The 25,303-nt window shown below is 38.4% G+C and overlaps 1 protein-coding gene and 1 long non-coding RNA gene across 2 annotated transcripts in view; both read left to right on the forward strand.

Moving 5' to 3' along the window:
• LOC107184747 overlaps positions 1-7,918 on the forward strand; it is a 16,146-nt gene extending 8,228 nt beyond the window's left edge. The window contains exon 3 of the long non-coding RNA XR_001515642.1: positions 7,907-7,918. This is a non-coding gene — a long non-coding RNA (uncharacterized LOC107184747). The remainder of the gene's footprint in view (positions 1-7,906) is intronic.
• Positions 7,919-11,044: 3,126 nt separating this feature from the next.
• SPOP (speckle type POZ protein) overlaps positions 11,045-25,303 on the forward strand; it is a 21,848-nt gene continuing 7,589 nt past the window's right edge. Inside the window, exons 1-6 of the mRNA XM_015570859.1 lie at positions 11,045-11,214; positions 12,271-12,392; positions 14,597-14,748; positions 14,871-14,998; positions 21,640-21,817; positions 24,605-24,660. Coding sequence (XP_015426345.1) covers positions 11,137-11,214; positions 12,271-12,392; positions 14,597-14,748; positions 14,871-14,998; positions 21,640-21,817; positions 24,605-24,660 — 714 coding nt within the window. The 5' untranslated portion in view covers positions 11,045-11,136. The remainder of the gene's footprint in view (positions 11,215-12,270; positions 12,393-14,596; positions 14,749-14,870; positions 14,999-21,639; positions 21,818-24,604; positions 24,661-25,303) is intronic.

Below are 25,303 nucleotides of genomic sequence, written 5' to 3' on the forward strand. Positions count from 1 at the left end.
TTTAATAAGTGCCCTCAAAATAAGTTTTATTCTAAATATTCATTCCTGGAGTAAACTAGAATTATTCTTCTGGTGACTATTTTATACAGATAGGATTAGGCTATATAATAATGGTGAGAAGAGAAAAGATGTTTGGATTTAAAATTTTAATCAACAGTTGATAATGCATGATTTTGAAACCTTAGGGTAAGATTGTTTCTCCCTAGAAAAGATCTTCAGGGAAATTAGAATTGCAGTTTATTTTTTTTTAAATATATTTTATTGATTTTTTTACAGAGAGGAAGGGAGAGGGAGAGGAATACAGAGTTAGAAACATCGATGAGAGAGAAACATCGATTCAGCTGCCTCTTGCACGCCCCCTATTGGGGATGTGCCTGCAACCCAGGTACATGCCCTTGACCAGAATGGAACCTGGGACCCTTCAGTCTGCAGGCCGACACTCTATCTGCTGAGCCAAACCGGTTAGGGCTAGAATTGCAGTTTAGAAAAGGAGGTACCTTAAAGCAATTCATGGGTTTCATTTTACTCTATAAAAGGAGTTTGATGTTGAGCAGATTGCCTTTGTTGTATGTACCCTTAGAACCCATCTCTTTGTGGGTAACTTTAAAAAAATCTATCATTCTGGCTAGCATCTTAAAACTTTTACTTTGTGGTATGAGATTCTTGCCTCAAATGCTTAAGTATGTTTTTACAGTGTTTTAGTGGGTAAAACAGGTGTTATTGCTTGTTAATCTAAATTCTGACACAAATCACTGGGAGGCAGGAAATTCTGGTAAAGCAGACATTCTGTCTAACTTTTCCTTGTTTTGTCTGCCTGTGTGGTTTCACTTTTTCCTTGTGTCATGAATTTTGGAATGAACATTTAAAGCTGAGAACTTCCTGCCCATCCTTTGTTCCATTTAGTTTAGTTAGAACCTTACCATTTACATAGAAATGGACTTATTTTCATAACGTTAGAATAAGAGAGAATTTATTTTCTGCCAATATTTGCTATGCAAGGAGCATGGGTTCATGTACACAGTCATCAGATTTCTTTAGTTAAGGCCATAGTTAAAGGAGAAGATGAAAGCATATGTATACCTCAGTCTCTTACAGTTAGAGGGAGGTCTAGGTGTCTCTCATAAAGAGGTAACTCCAGAAAATACTGAATTCCGTTAAAAATAAGTCTTTTTTAAACTAGATAGTATTACATTAGTTAATGCGGAAGGAAATTGATTGCCCATGTAGTAAATATACCAAACCTCTGGAGCATTGTGAGCCTTTTCAGCTTCTAAGTTAATGAACTTATTCCAAATTGCATACCTTAAGACTAACTTAGCCTTTCTTCTTTGATATGCATTCTTTGTGCCCTTTCTATAGCCAAATTGTGTTAGCAAGAAATATTTTTAAATGGCTTGGCTAAAGTATAGACGGCCAAAGAGAACCACATGTTGAATTTGGCTTCTATAAAGGCTAGAGGACCCTGTGGGTTATGCAACCTCTCCCTATTTGTTTCATAAAATGACTTTAGTTTTTGAGGTCCTTGTAGATTGGGCACACTTGAACTGTATTAGGGCCAAGCCTTTCATCTGTTTACTATTTGGATTTTATAAGGTTCCTCATAGTTGTAGTGGAAGGGAAAGAAAAAAAAACCTTTCAAATCTCAAAACAAACTTTGGGAATATAATTATATATAAATAGAATCTTCTTAGCCATAAGGTTTTCTTTCTCCCTCTCACTTCTCCCCCTCCTCTCCCTCCTTCTCCCTTCCCACCGCTTCTTTAATTTTAATAATTCTGTTCCAGCTCTTGTTTTAGAATAAATTTTCTCAACCTAGAGGAGAAATCTTTGATAACATGTGGGATGTGTTAAAATCTTCATCTTTTCTAACTTTGCTCTTTGTGGCCTTAGAGATTTTCACCCAGGCCATTCCGTTGAATTAACATGTTGTTATAATTTGTGAAAAGATTGGAGTTGCTGATTGTTTAGTTTTGCCTACCCAACTTCATTTCTAAAGGTGTTTTCCTTTGGAACTGAGATCCACTTTGAAGTGAAATAGCCCCATTATAATCAGATTTGTTTGCTGATTTGGATTCATGTCGTTCCATTTCAGACATCTCCCAAATGATGGATTTTGAAAGTCATGTGTGGAGAAGCTTAATCTGATGAACCCTATCTGCCTTTTTAAAAAAGCAGTTGGAGGAGATTTTCTTTTTCCTTGCAGGGTTCTAATTAAGAGCAGCACCTGATGGTTTTAAGCCAGGTCTTGTGAAATTTGTGGTTATTGTAGCCATGGTTTATTCTGCTGTGTCCTCCAAGGGAGACAGGATATTTTTCTTCCATTGTTGTTTTGTAGATGTATTTAGCTCAATAGTAATTTGTATTTAAATTAAAAGCAAAAACAAAAATCAAAAAGTCTTTTTAAGGTCTAAGGAGACATAATTCTACAAGACTATTGAGTGGCATCTGCCTGTCTTTTTCCAGGAGGGGCCTCTCCATGTGGAGCAGAGCATGCATTGCATTGCCCCTGGACATATTTTGGGGGTAGAGAATTAGGCTAATATGTCTATGTCAACAACTCTCACCTAATGGGTAGTTTTCAGTGGGAGGGAATGATTCCCCAGACCTTAACTTAAATTGGCAATACATTCTTCTGCTCTTTGATTATTTTGCTACCTGGAATAGTTGCATCCAAGGTGAAAATTATTCCATATTTTAACCTTTGAGCTGGCTGCTAAGGTCTCCTTGGGGACAGGGACACTTTGTAGTTATTTATAACCTTAGAAAAGGGCAGTATGACTGTAAACAGCCAGCACAAACTGAGGCTTGGGAGTCAGTGGGAGCATTTGTTGGTTATCTCACTACTTTCTATGAGTTGAAATTCATGTACCTTCTTGTTCATTCTGACTTTGTCTAGATGAGCCTTACTCGCCAGGCTCGTCCATAAAACTCTATCTTGTAACACTTAGATTGAGGAGAAGAAGGAAAAATAACCATTTCAGGTACAAAAGCGTATCTAATCCTCACAATCATTTTAGATTCTATGCTTGTCTAAAAGATATCTGTAAACTGGGAAGATCTTAAAGGTATTGACATGCATACATAATACTATGCTTGTTTCTGAGTTTTTCTTATATACAACAGTTGCAAGAGCAATTCAACTCTTAATTAGATAAATATTTGGCGGTGGCAGAAAGTATGTTCTACATCTTAGTCTGGTATAGGAAAAACTTAGTTACATACCTAGATATGTTTTAAGGTATGTATTTGTGTGTGTGTGTGTGTGTGTACATATATTTTTTATATATTTACATAATAAATAAAAACCTTAGATTTTTTTAAATCAAAGAATAGTGTAGTTTTTGGAATGTATTACTTCTTTAAAATTGGTGTGAGATCAACTGATAATTTTCTTTGTTTAATGTTCTATTGTTTTAAAAGTATGCCTGGGTTCCTATGCAACTCCCAAACTTTAACATTTTAACTAGAGCTTGTTAAGGAAAAGCTAGGATTTCAAGACAGAGTCTAGTTATTCAGCAACAATTTTATTAACAAATATTTACTTTTTAATATGTCTCTATTGATTTTAGAGAGAGAGGAAGGGAAACAGAGAGAGTGAATGGAACATTGATGAAAGCGATGATTGGCTGCCTTCTGCATAACCCCCACCCGGGATGGAGCCTGCAACCCGGGCATGTGCCCTGAATGGGAATCAAGCCGAGGACCTCTCAGTGCATGGGTTGATGCTCAACCATTGAGCCACACTTGCCAGGAGCAAATATTTATTGAGTGCCTACTATACCATTAGGCACATGAGGGATGCTCTTCTCTCATTGAGCTTAGCTTCTAGTGGGGAAGACAATAGACAAGTAAAAAAAATTAAAACAATAATTTCAGGTGGTGGTAATAAAGAAGAAAATAAAATAGGGTAATATGAAGAAAGGGATGGACTAGAAGTGGGCTTTAGATCAGATGGTCAGAGACCTCTCAGGATATTACATTTGATAGAATATCTAAAAGATAAGAGGGAGGCAGCTATGAAAAGAGCCAAGGGAAGAAAGAGCTTTTCAGGTAGAGGAAAGAGTCTGGTGTGTTCACCAAATAGAATTAATGGCCAGAGTGGCTGGCATGGTGCTTGAGAAGCCTAAGTGTTAGATGAGGTCAGGAAGGTGCAATGAGGCCTTGGCTGTGATGACAGAAGGTACAGGATAGCAGGGGAAGCCACTGAAGAATTCCTGTCTTATCTCTCATAAGTGTCAGATTTAGAAGCCGTCTCATAACTTAAAAAAATGATTTGTAAATGCTGCTTATTCCTTTAAAATTTTTTACTTATTATTTGAAAAGGTAATATAGTCACATAGTTAAAAATTCAGAAAGTACAAAAGGGAATACAATGGAAATTCTTCCCAACCAAGAACCCAGTTTCTTTCCTTGAAAGTAACCATTGTCTCTAGCTTTACATATATATATATCTTTAAAAAATATGTTAAAACAAGTAGCTTTGCCCCTTTAAATAGAAAGAGCTTTCTCCTTCCTTTTTAAAATTTTTTTATTTTTTTGTTAATCCTTACCTGAGGATATTTTTCCATTGATTTTTAGAGAGAGTGGAAGGGAAGGGGAGAGACAGAGAGAGAAACATCAATGAATTGCCTCCTACACACACCCCAACCAGGCCCGGGGATCAAGCTTGAAACCAAGGTACATGCTCTTGAGTGGAATCAAACCCGAACCCTTCAGTCTCAGGGCCAATGCTCTATCCACTGAGCCAAACCAGCTCGGGCTCTCATTCCTTTTTATTTAAAACAGATGCTTATTACATTGTCTGTATCATAATTTAATCCCCTGTTCATAGATTTTTAGGTTATTTCTATTATTTTGTGATTACAAATAGTGTTATAGTGAGAAAAATTTTATATTTATCATATCATATGGTAGGTTAAATTTCTAGAAGTGGAATTGCTGAATCAAAGAATATATGCATTTTTTATTCATTCTGATACACATTTCTCTTGATGGAGAGTGTAACAATTTATGCTCTAATCAGAAATGTTCTTATCCTGGACAACTATTATCAGACATTTTGATCTTTGCCAACTCACTGGGTGAATCAATGTGCAGTTTAATTTGCATTTGTCTTATGAGTGAAAGTTGAACATATTTTCACATATTTAAGAACCATTGGTATTAACATTCCTGTAAACTATTGGCTGTTCTTTGCCCATTTTTCTTTTAGGTTGTTGACTTTTTTCGCATTGATCTTTAGATTCACTTAATACTAAATACCTCTTAAAGATTTCAAAAACAAACAGTATTATATATCAGCTTATATCTCAATTTTTTTAAAAAGCAGCTATCTTTAACTTATAAATTGTGTTGTTAATCCTCACTTTAGGATGTTTTTTCCATTGATTTTTAGATAGAATGGAAGAGGGACGGAGGAAGGTGAGAAGGAGAGAGAAAGAAACATCAGCGTGAGAGAGACACATTGATTGGTTGCCTCCTGAATGTGCCCGGACCAAGGCAGGGATTGAACCTGCAATCCAGGTACATGCCCTTGACTGGGAATTGAACCCATGACCCTTCCATGCACGGGCCAATGTTCTAACCACTGAGAACACCAGCCAGGGCTAACTTATAGATTTTATAAAGGACATGATAAGGGACATAAGAGAAACCAAATCTTTCCTTTGCTGATTGAGGTCTCTCTTTGATGACTCTTAGTTTTAGTTTAAGAAGTATCCCTGAATTTTACAAAAGTGCATTTAGTATTTGGTTATACTAGATTGAACTAAAAAAAAGTTTACCTATAATAAATATTCAAAAGTCATTCAAATGTTGCAACAGAGAAAGTCAGTATGACCTATAATAATCTGTCCTTGGGGTTATGAGAAAGAAGTTATTACTTCCTGGGCTATATATGATTGAAGACACTATAACAGAAGAAACACAAACCCTCCTTTGAAGTCACATCAGTTTTGCAAAAATGAGTATACTCAAATCTTTCTATAGTTTAGTTTCTTCTCTCCCTCCCCCTCCCTTTCTTCCTCTCTCCTTCCCTTAATTGTCAACAATCTTTTTGGCTTCTTCTGTTTTGAAAATGCAAACGTCTCTCAGGTTTAAAATAGTTATGACATTGGGGGTTTCCCTTACTTGGAAACTGTACAAGTCTTTAAACCAAAAGAAGAAAAAAGTGACAGGCTTTTAAAAAGTCCCTAACAAACCATTCTTTGACAAGAAGCTATGTTCCCAGCCATCGAACTTGTGCATGTTTGTGTATTATGTTGAACCACATGAAATTGCCCATATTTGGCTATTTTCAGCCTACTAAACAATTACATGGATCAATCTGATATATCCACAATCTATTTCTGTAATTTAAAGGCCGATGGGTCGAAGGCTAATGCATAGATATCATGTGTGGATTATGCCTGTTTTAGTTGTTTGTTAAAAAAAATTATCTGAATGATTAGATTAGATTGAAGATGGACGAATGCTTGTAGAGAATAAAAGAAAGATAAAAATAACTGTATAAATTGTCTAACACTTATCAGAGAGTGTGCTAGCCTAGCTCTGTGTATACTGCAGGTTAAACTGTTGCAACACTTTCCCCTGTTGTATCCTGAAAGAATCCTGGTTATGTAAGAGTTTAATTCAGATTACTGATTTTTGTCTTCAGAATGAACGAAATGATAGCCAATCCTTTTCTCCATGTAGAATGAAGATATACTTAATACTGGATGAAAAATTCACTTTACCAGGGCTGAAACTTGAGAGTGCCAGGCTAGGAGTTTTTGGCTTTGTTTATAACTCATTCAAAAGAACAAATTAATGATTTTCATTACATTGCAAATCTAATATACTTAGCACTGTTCAAAGCGCTCTTTTAGAGATATGTGAAAGAAACAAACAGAAAAGTTAATGGACTTGAATGCAATTGGATAAATGTTTCAGCCATCAAAGTATTTTTGTGAATGCCTTGTTCTAGGCAGGCTGTTAGGTGGTGAAGCGGGCATAAGGAATAGTAGCAAATTCCTTTTAAGAAACTTAAAGTTTACTAGAGGCAACAGAAGTGTTTATAAGTGTAAAAGAAGGCAGAAAAGAAGTGCACTGTGTAGGTTCAATGAAAGTATCTGCATCATAATACCTGCTAGGAAACATTCTGTTAGGGATTGTTATTAGTTGCTATCTGATTATTACCTTCATTGGAATTTGAGCAGTATTACAGTTAACAGGTATTTTAAGTATATTTCTTGGTCTACTCAGAAGAGGTGTAACCTCACAGGTCAGGATTTAATAGAGTGAACAGAAAAGTAAGTGGTGGTATATAACAGATATGTTCAGCCTCAGAGTTGTCAATACACTGGGAAGTTTTGCTAAGCTTTGGAGAACAAATTTCTCATTTGAGAACTTGACAGTTTGTCCTAACTTGTTTGAAGTCGGGAACAATATATTCTGATGCTAGTTGTCTCCTACAAAGGTTCTCAAACCATGACCCTCAAATAGACCTCCTCTTTTCTAAAATTGTTTTTCTGCTGGGTATCTGCAGTAGTTGGCGTAAAGTGCTAGAGAGTTCATGTAACACCAGGCTGCTTTGCTGATCAACACTTCGCCCATGGTGCCTGCTATGAGTGAAATTAATTAGACTTGTGCTATCCTAGTCAATTTCCCTCTCAGCAGGTTGTGTGGTTAGAGCTCCTCAGAGTCTAAGGCTGATTCTGCAGTTCTTCTAGCTACCAGGTTGGACATTTTTTAAAAATTGGAAGAAAGGTGATATTATTAAAAAACACCCAACAACAATAAAAGACTTGGCTACAAAATGAGTTAGAAGCAAAAAAGAAAAAAAATGGCCAAGACTAAAGTACTTTTTTTCTGGTTGTAATAATGGACCATGGTTCAATAGCAACAATTAAGCCATTAAAATAAACAGGTTTTAAAATTTGTACTTTTCTTAGACCTAGAGAATTCTTAAGTTGTTAATTATTAGATAAATTGGAACTATTTTTAAAACTTCAAGATAAACTCAAATTAGTATGTTATAATTGTTCAGGATAGAGCTGAGCCTGCACCCCACACCTCTAGAGCCACATTTTGTGCTCTTAACTAACATGTAAATTTTACATCTTTTAAGATTTTGAAATTTCATTCTGGCCTCTAGCAGAATGGTCTACCATTACTGGCAGTAATGGTAACTGGGATTTGTAAAACTGCTTTATGGTGATTTACTCATTGCTAGACAAACAGTTCTGTGACAATGTGTTTTCCCTCAAGTGCAAGCCTACTGTGATCATAGGTGATCCAGTATAGCATTTGGTCTTTTTTCTTGATGTTTTCATGGAATCAGGAATTGCACCAACCAAGGAGGCTCAAATGCCAATGCAATGCTTAGTTTGCTAGCTTAAGTGAAATAGTACATCATGTTTAAGATTGTTAACTCCATCTCTGATTATATGGGATGCTTTAGTTGTAAATGCCTATAGAATAGTGTTTAAAACCAGTGGGGACTCTGGTCAGACCAATGGTATTACTCTGTGAGGATAATAACTCCCCCTCCATGATCTATAGTAATAAAAGGGCAATATGCTAATTAGACCAGATGTCTTCCGGGCGTCATTCTGGATGTCCTTCCTGACAAAGCCGGGGCTGGAGGGATGCCAGCCCGGGTCCCGGGTGCCTGCAGGTGGCCAGAGGAGGGAAGCAGCCTGGGTCCCGGGTGCCAGAGGGAAGCTGATGCCGACAGCTGGGAGAAGGAAGGCCTACTTTTGCACGAATTTTTGTGCATTGGGCCTCTAGTTATTACATAAGTGTCAGTGACTGTGTATGAGTTGAGTGATTTCTTTTTTCTGTAATTCATTTATACCTATTTCTCTAAATGCTTTGAGGCAGTTTCCAAAAACACTTAATAGAAAAGAATAATCAGTTGAAGGAATTACAGTAAAGGGAATAACAGTGTTAAGTAAATAATAAAGCTATTATAGAATGAGCATTTGAATCTGTATAAAATATAGCATATAGAATAACCTATAGTTTCAAAAGATCATGGGACCTCCCCGAGTCCCGGAGTCCCGCCCCGTGTGGCCAGTTCACTGTAGGTTGGCCCCAAGTCCTGGAGTGCTGCCCCAATGCCCCGCCTCCGGGCTGCGTGGAATGGTCGCCAGGCCCCGCCCCCACAGCACACTTGTGGCGCCACGGAAACCCCACCAGAAGACGCGCGAAGTGGACACCAGGACCCCCGTGCCCCTGCAGGTCCGCAGGAACCCGGGTGGAAGCCATGCAGAGCAGCCACCACCCCCACTGTGCGCACCACCATCTTGTAATGTGTTATAGTGTGAGGGTCAATTTGCATATTACCTCTTTATTATATAGGATGGATAACCCAATTTATTTCTCTTCTCCTTTGAATGGATTTTCAGTTTGCTTCTAGTTTTTTCATTGTTATAAACAATGCTACATTGAACACACTTGTCTATGTCTTCTTGTGCCCATGTGCAGTTTCTCTAGGGCAGTGGTTCTCAAAATGTGGTTCCAGGACCAGCATATAAGGATCATGTGGGAACTTTGTTAGAAATGCAAATTTAGAGGCTCATTCCAAACCTCTGAATCAGAAACTCTGAGGGTGAGGCTCAGTAACCAGTTTTGTAGGTGATTCTGACACGCACTAAAATTTGAGAACCACTATTCCGGTACAGTATTATAGTTAAAAGTAGAATTGCTGAGCCTTCGTGTACACGTATACTCATCTTCACAAGATATGGCCAGATTCCCATCCAAATATACTTTCCCACCAACAGTGTATGAGAGTTCCCATATCCCCCTTCATGGTTTGGTTGATTTTTCTTTCCTCCTGCAGGTCTTATAGAGGTAAAATGTTTTAGAGCAACTTCCTTCCTTCCTTCCTTCCTTCCTTCCTTCCTTCCTTCCTTCCTTCCTTTCTCCCTTCATTCAAGAAAATCTTAGAAACAAAAAGTAGAGACACTAAGGATTCCTTCCTTTCTTTTATGAATGATATTTTTGTAGGTAGCTGGCCTTTTTCTTAATGATTTTATAGAAACAATTTATATACCAATTCATATATTAATGAAAATTTTCTTTGTCATGCATTGCAAGGAGCTTTATTTTTTCAGTTTGGCTTTGTTTATAATACTTAAGAAAATTGTAACCTAATTCACCAATTTTTTGAGTGGTATTGGAGGGGAGAATTTTGAATTGAATTTGATTTACTACTGGGACACCCTGCTAAGATATATAGCAGTTATTTGAAATGGTCTGAGCCTTATGAGAGAAGTCAAAGTTAGAGAGATTTAGGAAATATTTTTATCAAGGCAGAAATTTGACACTGTTGGGATGGATAAAATTGCCATGAAAGAGAACGTTGATTGAGAAAATGACTGAGGATTAAACCATGGGGAGCAATAGTGAAGGAAGAGCATCCAACAAAAGAGATTGAAGAATGATCATAGAACAGAGAGGGCAAGAGCAAGGAGAAGAATCTAGAAAATTGAATAGTGATGGGGTATAAGTGGGGAGGGATCTCTGCTGGAAAGAAAGTAACACATCTAAGAAAGGGGTAAATGTTGCCCTTCAAGAGAGCAGCTGGCAATGCGGTGAGGAATAGAAACCTACTCTTCATTAGTTTGTACTAAAGTATAAGAGAAGATGAGACAGTGGTTAGAGAGGTAACAAGATAATTTCCCCTCAGGAGTAGAGTATTTGTGTCTCAGGTGAAGGAGCTGGTAGCATAGTTGTGTGAGGTGTTCACTATGCTATCTCCTCTTCAGGCAGCCTTTCCATAGATGTACTTCATATACCCATTGAGTAAATTCATTCGGTACGATAATGTTAAGTATTGTGCAGAGGATTAAAATAGGGTGATGTAATTGTTATTAGGAGACTATATTAGAATAGGCGATCTTCTCCGAGGTTAACACTTAAGTTTGGGATTGGACTTGTAAGTAGTTATTTGAATAATATGAGTAGAGAATTCTAGGCAGGAGACAAAGTTTCTAGTCTTTGTCTAGACTAGAAGGTCAAACAGAAATAGTGGGATCATGTGCCATTAATCTAAAACATCCTTTTGCTTTTTCTGTCAACCAGGGTGAAGAGAAAACAGAAATCTTTGTCCTCTGACTTTGGAAATCTTGTTTAACCTTCAAACTGGCGATGTCAAGGGTTCCAAGTCCTCCACCTCCGGCAGAAATGTCGAGTGGCCCTGTAGCTGAGAGCTGGTGCTACACACAGGTAATAATGTTTTCACCCTGTAAATCTTTGCATGTTGGGAGGATTTGATGGGCAAAAGGAATACGATTTCTTTCTACATTGGGTTTTCTGCTTTCTCAGGGACATAACTGCCAGATAGTAGATAGATAAGATATTTGACAGCTTTCCATTCCTTGGTTTTCCAAGTGGAATCTGAACACCCTAGGCCACAGTTTTTCACTGGAGATTAAAAGGGGGGACTCTGAAATTAGATCCACTTACATCCTCCTTGATGGAAATGTGTTCCTGTGTTGGGCAACTCAAAAGGAAACTAGGTTTGAGATTTTCAACCCCAGGTAGTAGCATCAACATCTCAATTGTCAAACACTGCTCTGAACAAAGGCTCATTATAGGTATGGCTTTGTCATCTGCTTTCCCAACCCTGTCCATGTTTTTCCTACTTTCCATTCAGTGTTTCTCAGAAGCTGAGAAAAGTTACGAAAGCAGTTGGTCACTGTGAGATTTCTTAAAATGTGGATAAGGGCCCTGCCTGTGTGCTCATGTGGCACATGCCCAGGTTTTAGGCCAGCCGTGGGCAAACTACGGCCCGCGGGCCGGATCTGGCCCGTTTGAAATGAATAAAACTAAAAAAAAAAAAAAAAGACCGTACCCTTTTATGTAATGATGTTTACTTTGAATTTATATTAGTTCACACAAACACTCCATCCATGCTTTTGTTCCGGCCCTCCGGTCCAGTTTAAGAACCATTTGTGGCCCTCGAGTCAAAAAGTTTGCCCACCCCTGTTTTAGGCTCAGTCTCCTATAGGGGGTGTACAGGAGGCAGCTGATTGATATTTTTCTCTCTTCGATGTTTCTATCTCTATTTCTCTCCCTTCCTTTCTCTCTCTTAATAAAAACATACATTTTTAAAATGTGGATGAGGGACCTATGCTGAGAGAAAAACTGAGCCTCCATGCTGGCCAAATAGTGCTATCTTCGTCTGGGATCATGTAGAGGGAGGGAGCGGAAACAATGATCTGATCTTCAGCCTGTGTTTTAGGTCACCCCCTTACTTAATTCCTGGTTTTCTATCAACAGATCAAGGTAGTGAAATTCTCCTACATGTGGACCATCAATAACTTTAGCTTTTGCCGGGAGGAAATGGGTGAAGTCATTAAAAGCTCAACCTTTTCATCAGGAGCCAATGATAAACTGAAATGGTGAGGAAGAACACATCTAGCTGTAAAAATATTTCTAAAAGCTGCCTGTTTTGCTTGGTTTTATGGGGAGATTGACTAGAATGTAAGGTCCTTGGAGATAGGAACTTCGTACTTAAAATTCCCCAGAGTCTACAACTGTGCCTGATACACATAGGTGCTTGCTATGTAATTATTGAATTAATTTAATGAGTATATCAGGGATCTGCAAATTCAAATGGCTGTAGGGTAATGTAAATGAGTAAAGAGGGCCAGTGTTGTAAAAGATAATCCATATCTGGTGTAAGTGTTGACTATTAGGCAAACCAGCTGGTGTCCTTCTAAAAGGGGCAGTGGTTACTGAGATCCAGCTGACGGTAGCTATATGTGAATAAGGGCTGATCATTGCCATATTTTCTGATTCCTTAAGTAAAGCAAGAAATCTAGATTTTAACATACAGTCTCTTGACGTTTAAAATGACTGTTTTTAAAAAATAAAGATTTATTTGCTTATGTAACTGGAATGCACAGGGTATAGGATGGTTTTGAAGCTTAGTTCAATCCAGCATCTAGTGTTTAGATTAAGGACCCCATTTCTCTCTGCTCTGCCCTGCTCTCCATGCTGTTGGAGATCTCAAGTCTAATTTCCCTTGTGTTTGAAGGATGACTTGCATTAGTAATGGGTTACCCACTACCATCCAACAGAAGTCTTTGGACTTCCTCTGAAGTAACTGTGGTCATGCATATACTGATTGGTTTAGGTCTGGGTTCCACCAGTTACTCCCTGTGGCAAGGGGGTCAGTCCCATCTAAACCATGTGTCCTCTTGAGGAGGAGCAGGCAATCAAGGATGTTATCATGTGCTCACTGCAAAGACCAGAACACATGTCTGTGAACCACCAGTTTTGACTTCCGATAACCCACTGAAAGTTAAATAGCTCCCCATTTAGATTTGTTGGCTATATACATTAAGCAGTGTACTACTAAATGTTGAGAGAGAATGCTTATCCATAGGCATCGTATTTAAATCTACATCTTCAACACAGTGTATAGTGATATGAGGGGCATATGCACTCCCTAGAGAGGCATTGGATTGAGCCACCTGTTTGTGAGAGGTGTCATAACACTGGCAAGGCCTTGGGGATGCATATGGCCTATCTGGTAGAAGCTGTATCTGAACCACATGCAGTTCAACTGACATTTACAACTTAACTCAGTTGAACCTATTAAATTCTGTCTGAATTTTGTTTTGATTCATTGGTAACAGATTGGCATCTCTGACTATATAGCGTGGAGCTATACCCTGGGAGTTTACTTTTATCTGTGCTTTCTCCGTGCTGCCTATTTTAATCTTATATTACTAGAGGCCCTGTGCACGAAATTCGTGCACTCAGGGTGGGTCCCTCAGCCCAGATAGTGAGAGGGCACAGGCCAGGCCGAGGGACCCTATGGGGCCGGGGAGGGACGCGGGAGGTTGGCCAGCTAGGGAGGAACCACAGGAGGACTCCAGGGTGTGTCTGGCCCGTCTCACTCAGTCCCGATTGGCTGGACCCCAGCAGTAAGCTAACCTACCAGTCAAAGCATCTGACCCTGGTGGTCAGTGCACGTTATAGCAACTGGCCAACCGGTGGACTATCTGCCCCCTGGTGGTCAAAGCAGGTCATAGTGAGGGGTTGAGCAGCATTAGCATATTATTAACATATTATGTTTTGATTGGTTGAATGGATGACCGGACACAGCATATTAGGCTTTTATTATATAGGATTGCCAGATTGATAAAGTATCTGTAAAAGATTGGGTACTATTAACATATTTCTCTCAAATACTTTTTTCTTTCCCAAGGTGATATTTAAGGGCTTGTTGACATTTTTTTCATGGTTTCACCACAGTCCCAACAAAATTAGGGGCTGCCTCTCCTGAGATTGAGGATTAGAATAGCCTGACTTTTAAAATATTTTAGGGGGTAAAAGTGATTTGGGAGATTATGAGGAAAGAGGCAGGGATGTAAGGGATGTGTTGTCAGATTCTAGTTGACTCAGGTTGCTCTAAAAGAGTGGCTCTGAAGTAATCATTCGACTAAATCAGAATTTCCTGGTTATGGGGCCTGAGCTTGTTTATATTTTAAACATCTCCCTCTCTTGATTCTGATGTTCTAATTCTCTCCTATCACTTCACCAGCCTATAAGCATGGATGTTTTCAACATTTTTCCCCCTATCTGTTTTGGGCAGGTGTTTGAGAGTAAACCCAAAAGGGTTAGATGAAGAAAGCAAAGATTACCTGTCACTTTACCTGTTACTGGTTAGCTGTCCAAAGAGTGAAGTTCGGGCAAAATTCAAATTCTCCATCCTGAATGCCAAGGGAGAAGAAACCAAAGCTATGGGTAAATGTTCTCTTCTTTGTTTGATTCTTTATTTTCACATCCAGCAACTTCATACACTGACAAGTTGTAGATTTGATCTGGTTTTTTGAGTAACCCTAAATATAACTTTTTTTTCACCTCAGAGAGTCAACGGGCATATAGGTTTGTGCAAGGCAAAGACTGGGGATTCAAAAAATTCATCCGTAGAGATTTTCTCTTGGATGAAGCCAACGGGCTTCTCCCTGATGACAAGCTTACCCTCTTCTGTGAGGTGAGTGTTTCTTCCCCACCGTGAGACCAGCAGTTCCCAGGCCTGGTCAGCAGAGGCCGATTAATTGTATTGTATCAGGGATGGAGAATGGGAAGAACCCCCACGTGGAATGGTGTTGCACGAACATTATTGATGTGACTGGTTGAAAACTGCCATGATTTCAAGGTTGTTGGGCATCTAGCTTTCCACTTGTTACTGTTCTTCAAAACAGAGATTGTGTACAATCTTGGTATTTATGATTTTTGAATTGCTTGGGTCAGGATTCTGGCTTTTTCTTGGCGGGGTTTTTCAGATGGCATTTGGAAGGACTGTTACTTCAAGCTGAGGAGAATGGCCAGCAAATATATGTGTATATTTGTTCCTTAAACTTTATGGCTTCTCCTTGAGTATGAAGTCCACATATGTTTGACTGTAGATCACTTTTCTTTTCTGCTCTTTGAACTGGATGACTTATCAGGAGTTGAATGTCTCTGGATTGTCTTGCTAGAGTAATTGTGAAATAGGAAGGTGAGAATCCTCTATTCTAGAGCGAAGGTTATATAAAGCTCTCTAACTCATAATAGCTGAGAGTTATCTGTAGTCTGTTAGGCAAGTCCTTCTCACCAACAATTTAAAAGCCTTTTTTAGGTTTACAAGAGAAGTCTTGAAGTAAAATTCCCAAACTGAGAGTGAGTTGGAAAGTGGTTTCTTTAATGACTATTTACTAAGAAGTCGTTTCATGCTGTTATCAACACATTTATAAATATTCATAAGCTCACAGTGTAATAAACGAATAAAACCTCTAGTCAACTTAGATGGCAGTGTTTCCTATACATTGTATGGTCAAGAAGCCACTTCCTGAGCAGCAGCACTTGATGAGAATGACCACTGTATTTTCCTGGGGAGGGTGCAGGCAAGTTCCTACAGTTGTTCTGTCAAGTAATAGGCGCGCACTGTGAGTTAATGACAGTCCCAAAGCATGTCACCAACTGTGCAGCCGAGGAGGGTGTCCCCTAGGAATCATGCCCTTTTGTAGAAGAGGACTGGCCAGTGGTAACTGGCTTTTTTTCTGCGTCACAGCTTAATTATTTCCACAGAATAGTACCTCGTTGTTAGGAAATGTGGAAGCATCATTTATTAAGATATCACACTGAATATGTAAAATGCAGTTTTCATAATAGCTGCCTTACAACAAAAGAAGGAAATACTAACATGATGACATCTAGGTAAATACAGAAATTGTTGCAGTTGTTTTTTGTCTGATGAACGTTAAATTTGAATTCCATGTAAATCTAACTAGTTACATACTCAGTTGCCCAAGTAAGAAATGAATACAATTAGGTGGTTTTGTATGAAGTTAAATGTTATATAAACAGACCATCAATTTAATCTTCACCTATCTTAAAGACCTAAATTTCAGAAAAATTTAAGTATAGTGGAAAATTCTAATTTCTCTTGGAAATGAAAGCCAATCTTAACTGTTCTCTGAAGAAAGATATCTCCTCTAAATATTGCATCTGGTGTTTTAGGCAGTGCCTTTATTGCATTATTTTTAAGTCCACAGTGGGTCCAGCCTTTTCTCATATGCCGCCCCCCTCTCCATATCTGCTCCACCTTTTATATGGACGTTGTTGATTTGGAGACCAGTTGTCTTGCCCTCACTTGGCAATCTCTCATCCTGTAGTTAAGACTGAGGCGCCCTCTTCCCGTTCGCTTCCCCATATAAAATTCTCTTAGGAGAAATCCTGTGGTTAAGTTTAGATTTGCCTTACTGACTTAGAAGGGAAGTGAGATGACACTTTGGAAGTGAGGAGATGTTGAACAGGGAAACGTCTGCTGGGTTCTGCTGATGCCATCAGTCTCTTACCATCGGACCAGGTATGCCATCTGTTCTTCTCACACTTCAGTGTTGGCCACAGGTGCTGAGCGTTGCTTATCATACTTGGGCTTGTGCCTAGTGAGACTCATTTCTGTTCCAAGGCTCTCTGTGGACTTAGTAGCATTCAGCATTGCAAGACAGTTGCATGGGGGTATGTGTTGGATGTGTGGGTTTTAAAAATATATACAGCTCATCTGAGTTTTTAGCGCTTTACAAAGCTAGATTATTCTTTGGTGTAAGTCCTATCCCTTTGACCTGTTGCTTCCTTTTATCAATGGGGGGAAAATATATGTTTATTTTAGTTCATATTCATATTTTATTTATTATTGGTTTAGGTAGTATTTTGTTATTATTCGAGGCTTTGTGAAGTTGATGCCCTCATACAAATTTAGATTATGAATACCTCACTGTTCCATTCCTCATCAGTCTTTGGCCCAGACACATGTCTGTCCTGTCATGATGCAATAAGTATAGTTGTTTCATTAATTTTAAAGTATTTTTTGATATTCCCAGAGGCTGCAGGAGGGAATTCATCCTAAGGTGCAAGACTAAGAATCACACATTTGTATGTTTGGGCTTTATTTTAGTAATGTTATTGTTAATGAATATTTAAATGAAATTAGATTGCAAACTCTGAAAATGCCAAATGTGTGGTCTTGTTTATAATGTGCCACGCTGGGTTCACATTCAATTTTCAGTGATGTTTTTGTCTGACTACTAGGAAATGTGGCAATTCTTCCAAGATGATATTGCTTAGCTAATGTATTTGGAAGCATTTTCAAAGTATTCCTTGAATTGTCTCTTTTCACAATCCTTTGAGCTAGGTTAGTTCTATTATCTTCATTTCATGTTGTTGGGGAGAGAAGCGGTGCCTGGAGAGGTCAGGTAATTTTTTCCTAACATTGTGCAGCAAATTAGTGTCAGCTCTCCATTTTCTCTCTCTAGGCTACTGTGCCACGCTAAGTGGAGCTAAATGCTATTTACCCAGGGAAACATGGGCTCTACCAGGTTTTCTTAACAGAGAGTATTTATTTTGGTAATGAAACAGAATCATGAAAGCTTTACACTTTTAATAATTTGGACCACGGAAAATCTACTTGAAAAATCTACTTGAAAATCTACTTTTAGCTTCTGTTGACCCTTCCCTCCATTTCTTATATTGAAAACAAGTAGCTGTTAGCAATAAAGATGCACATATTCCACCTTCATTGTATATGCCTTTGATAGGTAGAAGATTTCAGAGTTTCTTTGTAATGTTGCAATTAAAGTTGAAATATGGAATATCTAGATGCTACTAAACTCTTTAAAAAATACATTTTTTAATTGATTTTAGAGAGGAAAGGAGAAGAGGGAGAGAGAGAAACATCAACGATGAGAGAGATTCATTGATCAGCTGCCTCCTGCATGCCCCCCCCACTGGGGATAAAGCCACAACCCAGATATGTGCCCTGACTGGGAATCGAACCATGACTTCCTGATTCATAGATTGATGCTCAATCACTGAACCACGCAAGCCAGGAGATACTACTTAACTCTTAAAACATTTCTTTCCTTCTCAAACATAGAATATCCCTTCATAGCCTGGGAATATGATTTTTGCCAAATTTAAATGTGTGGATCTATTTATTTTTTTCTTTTTATTGTTATTAATGAATTATTTGGATATTTTAGTTGAACTGTGTGAAAATGCCAGTATTTGATTATTTTTGTCCTACAAAAATGGTGATTTAATATGTAACATTATTATCCTATATAATAAAAGGCTAATATGCAAATTGTCCCCTCAACTGGGAGTTCAACTGGGAGTTCGACCAGGGGCGGTGCTGGTCAACCCTACCCCCAATTGCCCCCCCCCACATCAGGGGCGGGACCAGCCCGCCAACCACCAGCGGCCCATCCCCCCAGCCACTGGGACTCCACCTGTGCACAAATTCATGCACTGGGCCTCTAGTAGGTTATAAAATATGATAATGTAGTAAACTTCAGCCAACCCAGCAGTAACTTGGAATTAACTTGTATGTTTCTCCCCTAACCCTTAAACCTGTTGTCTTCCCCCCTCAGGATATACTAAAGAGCTATTTTGAATTATATGTTATCTCCTCATATATTATTTGTAGCCTGAATAATATGTTGTTTTCATTTGATTGGTTTTGAGGTTTATAAAGTTGATGTCAGGAAGTATGTAGTCATCTAGGACTTGTTCTTTTCACATTATGTTTCTAAAATTTATATTGTGAATATAACTACCGTCCATTCATTTTTACTGCTGTATAACATTTGTGTGAATAGGCAACAATTTATTCTCTTGTTGATGGACATTTAGGTTGTTGCTAGTCTTTTGATTAGAAACAGTGCTGCTGCTATAAACAATCTATATGCAGAGTCTTTCCCCCTCTCAATTGTTTTAATGATATGGAAGTTAAAAAATATTATTTCCATTGGTTTTATTTTTTATGTTTAAGTAAAATATTCAGGAATTGGAACAATCTTTAGTCTTTTATGAAATATTATTTTTTAAGAAAAGTAATTGACTTTAAAAGTGAGGCCCTTTTACAGCTTGAAATTTAGAGGGTTATACAGCCTTCCTGAGACATTTTCATGCAGTCATTTGTAAGACGGCATAAATGTCACAGTCACGTCATCTTCGCAGCTGTAATTCTGAATGAGTCTCCATAGTCAACTTTATAGGCATTAAAAAAAATCTTTAGTTTTTCTCAAAATGGTTTCATTTTAGTAGCATCATTTGCAGAGGAAAACAATCCCTTTCTAAGTTAAAAGTTTGGGCTCTGAAGACACATTTGTGAATGCCATTTAAAATTTATTTTTAATTAAGCGTATTTAATGTTGGTAAGAGGTGCCAGACATTCAGAACTCTGGAGACTCCAGGCATCCATATATCTACAGAACAAGTCTGGCTCAGATAGTAAAGGTACATTCTCCTTCTTGTGCGTTCCTATTTGTGTCTAGAGAGAGGAATTGTCCCTGCAAGAGGAGTCACAGTTTTGGGTGCCCCACTTATTACCAAGCATGCATCTAACCAGCAGAGGAGAGGGTCTGTGGTAACCATAGTTTGAAATTCACCTTATCTCTTGCCAATTCATTTTACTCAGACTAGTAAATTGCCATCAAGTGTTAATGACTTTGGGCTCCTGTCAGCCTGGTTTAATTCAGGCTTAGGACCTAGTGCCAAAAGCATTCTCCATTCCCTTCATTGGTCATCCCAAGAGAGTCCTGCCTTTCTTTATGAGGAAGTTGGATTTACTTGGTCTTTTCCTTTTTTTAAAATAAATTAATCATCAGTATTTTTAAGCTATAACTGGAAACAGGCATTTTCTACTTTGATATTAATATTATATCAAAGAAATAAGAGTGTTAATATGAGAGAATGGCTGACCCAAATTAGAGATCTTACACAGGACAAGAGAGGATCTGTGCAGTAGTTTGTGCTGGGTCTCAGGCTATTAAAATAATGTTATAATCTGGCTCTGATAAATGTGCTGCTAATGCTAAGCACATTCATAATTGATTAACTTGGCTGCTTCATTGCTCAAGACTATAACAGCTCGTTTTAAACAAATGAATAAATTTCTCGACCTGGTAATAAATATCTCACTCCAGCACAGAAGGGACTGCGGGTCATTTGGACGGGGCATTAACTTTGCCTCGGGGTTTATGACTGCATTTAAGGATGACTTCTATCTTGAAGGTTAAAAGAAATTTGGGTCATTTAGGATGTTCCTAAGCTGCCTTTCTCAACTAACTTACCGGAATAGCAAAATGGGGGAGCTGATTCTCAAGGTTTATGAATTCTGCTTTGATTTTAACATTTCTAACCTATTATGATGTAGGAGATGAAGCATAGCAGTGATTGCTAGGCAGAAGAGTGATCTGCTTCAGTTTGGTAACTTACATTTATTTTGTAATGTTATATGACTTATAAATTCTTGTATTTGGTATACTAACAAATTTACCTTTCACTGACCCATCTAGAAGTTACCTTGTTTTGTTTTGTTTTAAATCTAAACTGAGCTGTAAATTCAACTGGTTAAAACCTGCTGCTGAAGCCATGTGGCAAGTTGGATCCCTCTTTAAACCTGTTCTTCTCATTCTGTTCCAAAGCTATGAGTGCAAGTCTAGCAGGAGCCAGCAGTCCTGTATTTCATTGTCACAAATGACTGAGTAAGGGTATAAATGGTGTGGGATACCCACACAGTTATCTCTACCAGAAAGATCTCCCAAGCCTAGTCCTGTTCATTAAGTTAACACTTGCACGGAAGCACCAATTATTTACCAGGCCCTATGGAACTTGCATTTTATTTTCATGTTCCAGACCTAACTAAAGTAAGTGAAATGCTTTTTAGGTGTACTAGATTTTTCTCTCTAAAGAGTTTAATTTAAATGGTAGTTTCTATAGGAGTTCTTTGTATTTAACCTTAAGGCAGAATAAGGTAAATACTTGAGGTTTAACATTTGTTTCTTTTAGTTTTTCCCTCTGATGGTTTTGCCCAGGTTTTCAGGGAAGGTGAGGTGAGGCTTATTAGAAGTTGGAGGAGAAGGAGATCTGTGGGGCTTTCTCCCTATTTTCCGGAGATGGTGTAGACTAAGTATAACTGTGATAGATTGAAAATTACACGATCCAGAGGATAAAGCCTTGATTTGTGGAGGTGGTTTCAAGAGAATATGACTAACGTTAGTATCTGAATGAGGTATAAATCATCTCTCTTCCTGCTGGGAAGAAAATTCCTGATAACAAAAGCTTTGGACTGTTTCCTTGTCTTTCCAGGTGAGTGTGGTGCAAGATTCCGTCAACATTTCTGGCCAGAATACCATGAATATGGTGAAGGTTCCCGAGTGCCGGTTGGCAGATGAGTTAGGAGGACTTTGGGAGAATTCCCGGTTCACAGACTGTTGTTTGTGTGTTGCTGGCCAGGAATTCCAGGCTCACAAAGCTATCTTAGCAGGTTAGTATCTATTCGTAGGGAGCGTTCGTTTTGGTGAAACAAGGCAAACCAGTGGCTGCATGATGACCTGTTGAATAACTTCAGCCTTTTGAACTAGTGAAAAAAAATTGCAACTAAATATATTGTTATATTGTGGTGACATTAGTTGTCATAAAAAGGCAACTGCATAAAAATGGTATTTCTATTCTTCCTCTCTGTAGTGGACTTAGGCCACCATTTTCAAGGAATGGATGATGATATGTATTGAATGCCTTTGCACCTAGAGAACAGATGTCAAAACACTGCTTAGGATCAAGTATTAGTTCCTAAACAAGGACTTAGGATATAACAGAGAGGATTCTGGACTCAGGATAAACTACGTTCAGTTAAGTCCCCTGCCCTGGAGATCTTAGCCTTCTCTTCCATATAAACATATCAGGAGGATAAGAATATTGCCAGTGACACGGAGGATCAGGGCTTATTCTAATAATAGGCCCTTTGTCTTTGAGACTAGAAAGAGTGACACAGAGGGGAACTGATAAGGCAGGGTTGACTTTACTTCACGTGAAAGCATAGCAGTCAGCCACAAACTTCTATTCAGGCCATAAGACATAAAAGGAAATAGCATGAACCTTCAGCAACAAATTTCTTACCAAGATTCTCAGCTCTGTTCTAAAATACACACCTGGCAAAACCCCACTCTGGCTCAATCTAACCATCTTTCTGTTCCCTCTCTGAACTAGATGTTACCGTGTATTGCTAAAGAAAGTCATCAACTCTTAGGTTAGCGCTCCATACTCAGCTAGGCCCTCAGTACTGCCAAGAACTCTTCCTAAGTTAGTCAGCTCCCTTTCTTTTTCTCAACAATAGCTACTTCAAAACTTCACTACTCTCCTTTAATCTCCAACTCCTAAAAGATGACCTTGATACTTCTTCCAAGAGAAAATTGAGGCCCTGTCCCTTAGCTCTTGCCTCTCACCTTACCTGAATTTTCCCTGCATTCTTGGTGGAAGGGGTGTTCTTCCTTGTGTCCAAGCACTGTACTTTCTACTTCTGTTTCATATCCCATGCTGCCTCCTCCTTCTTCTTACTCTGCCATTTATACCCTTGTTATCTGGTATCTTCATCAACTCTCTTTATCCTATTGCCTGTTTACCCTCAGTCTATAAACAGGCTCAGGCTGCTCCTCCTAGTTATTCATTCACATTCTCATATTCATTCATTCATTCATATTCTCTCTCTCTCTCTCTCTCTTAGAGCTAAATTTCTTAAGTTAGCACATTTACTGTCTCAACTTGTCTCCTCTCACTATCCTCAGTTCATCTACATGCAATGAAAGCAGTTTTCCAAAGTAATATGGCCGGCTGGTTCTTACATTGGAGGGACTCTCGTTCATATATTATTTGGCTCCTTTATTCTAGTTTTCTTCTGATTCTCTGGCTACCTCTGATGCGTGGCCTCCCTCTTCTTCACGCATCCTTTTAAACATTGGTGTTCTCTCAGTTCTCTTTTCATTCTCCTTATTCTCCCTGGGTGATTTTATTTATTTCATCACCTCAGTTTCTGTCTATCCAATGATGACCCTCTAAGCATATCACTGCTTTGGACACTTCCCTCTTTATTAAAATCACCAGCCCTTTAGTCTTCAATTTCTGTAATGTATTGATTTAGTACCTTTTAGTCTGTAGCCCTTCTGAGATAAGAACAAGGAGAATTAATATCCTTTGGAATAGTTTAAAGCATTGAGGCTCAGAGAGTTTAGTGATTTGCCCAAGATGTGTGGTTAAAAAATGGCAGATCTAAAATTAGTCCTTCCTAACATAAACTATAACTCAAAGTTCCAGTTACCTGTTAGCTCAAAGTCCTGTATATATTCCATCTGTTCTTCCTCCCTCAGTTAGAGATTGGTAGTCTTAACTTTCACCAAATCCCTGATTGTCAGACAACATGATAAGATTTGAGTTCTTAGCCATTTTATTACTTTCATGGTTGAAATTAAGTTTACTTATTATTTATAGTGTTCATTAGACTAGAATTGGGCATGACTTAGAACACTGTTTCTTAACCTTTTTTCATTATTCCCACCCCTGAGGGAAAAATTAAATTATCCCCAATGAGAGACATTAAATACTAGGGAATAAGATTTTGTTAGGTAGGGTTGAGCTTTTTTTAAATTTTATTTCATTTTTTTATTTTTCATTAGGGTTGAGCTTTGAAGGGCTACAAACGATGTAATCCCTAAGATTTCTTTTTCTTGCCTCTTTGGGAAGTTATCATCTCTGTTGAGAATGCAAGGCTGGAAGAACCAGAAAACCTGCCGTAAATGAGCATGTGTTTCATCTAGTTAGTGGGTGCCATTGAGCCTTGTTCTGGGCCTCCTCGCTGTGTGGTCCCTGGATGTGGGGAAAGTAGGTGTCCTTTTTCCAGGCAAAAATGGAGGTATCAAGACATCCTGCTTAGAACCCTAAAGGACCTTCCAGTTGAACCCCCAAATCTACCCAGAGAATATCATTGTCATCCAACATATAGATAAATTTGAGTAATTTCCTTAAAACATGCATGTTTGGAATCTAGCTAATAAATTATTTTGTAAGTAGCATTTTCTTTTTTTGACTACGTATTGTAATTACTAACTTACTGGTATAATATAAAAAGAAATGAATTTTATAATTCTGATATAATTTGAGGCTAAGTCCCTTTCCTATACCAGTGTGACAGCAAAGAAAATGACCTCTTCTACGTAACAGAAGAACTGAGCGATTTACAACGTGATAACCACATCTGTCTCTGTTGCCTTTCACTTTCTAGCTCGTTCTCCAGTTTTTAGTGCCATGTTTGAACATGAAATGGAAGAGAGCAAAAAGGTATGTATCAGGATAAAAATATGTCTTCTAGCTAGGTGACTAGATTCAGATGAGTTTTCCAATTTGGCATCAGATTTATTTTCCTAATTATCTTTTCTTACTGTGTTACTAAAATGGATTATGAATTCCCTGAAGGGACACTTTGTGAGAGTGGAGAGAGGTAGTCCAGAAGGATTCTAGGTAAAGGAGACACTCTCTCCCAGGCAGATCATCCAAAAGGTTTGGGGTGAGGGCATTAGACATGTGTTTCTACTCAAGAAAAGAAAGGTAAAAAAATGAAAGCTATAGTTGTCTTTGAAAACAAAGGTGGTACATATGATGGAGAATATTATAATCAAATATGGCAAAGAGCAATTTTTCATTCATGTTAGGTTTTAAATGATACAAGCTTCTCTCCTCACTAGAGCTTAAAATCATGAAAATTGTTTAGGGAATTTGTTTTGCTGGAATGTTTCTGACTTCCAGTTTTTCTGGCATAGAATCGGGTTGAAATCAATGATGTGGAGCCTGAAGTTTTTAAGGAAATGATGTGCTTCATTTACACGGGGAAGACTCCAAACCTGGACAAAATGGCTGATGGTTTGCTGGCAGCTGCTGACAAGTATGCCCTGAAACGTTTGAAGGTCATGTGTGAGGACGCCCT

Source organism: Myotis davidii, unplaced genomic scaffold, assembly GCF_000327345.1.
Source record: "Myotis davidii unplaced genomic scaffold, ASM32734v1 scaffold327, whole genome shotgun sequence".
Lineage (NCBI taxonomy): Eukaryota > Metazoa > Chordata > Mammalia > Chiroptera > Vespertilionidae > Myotis > Myotis davidii.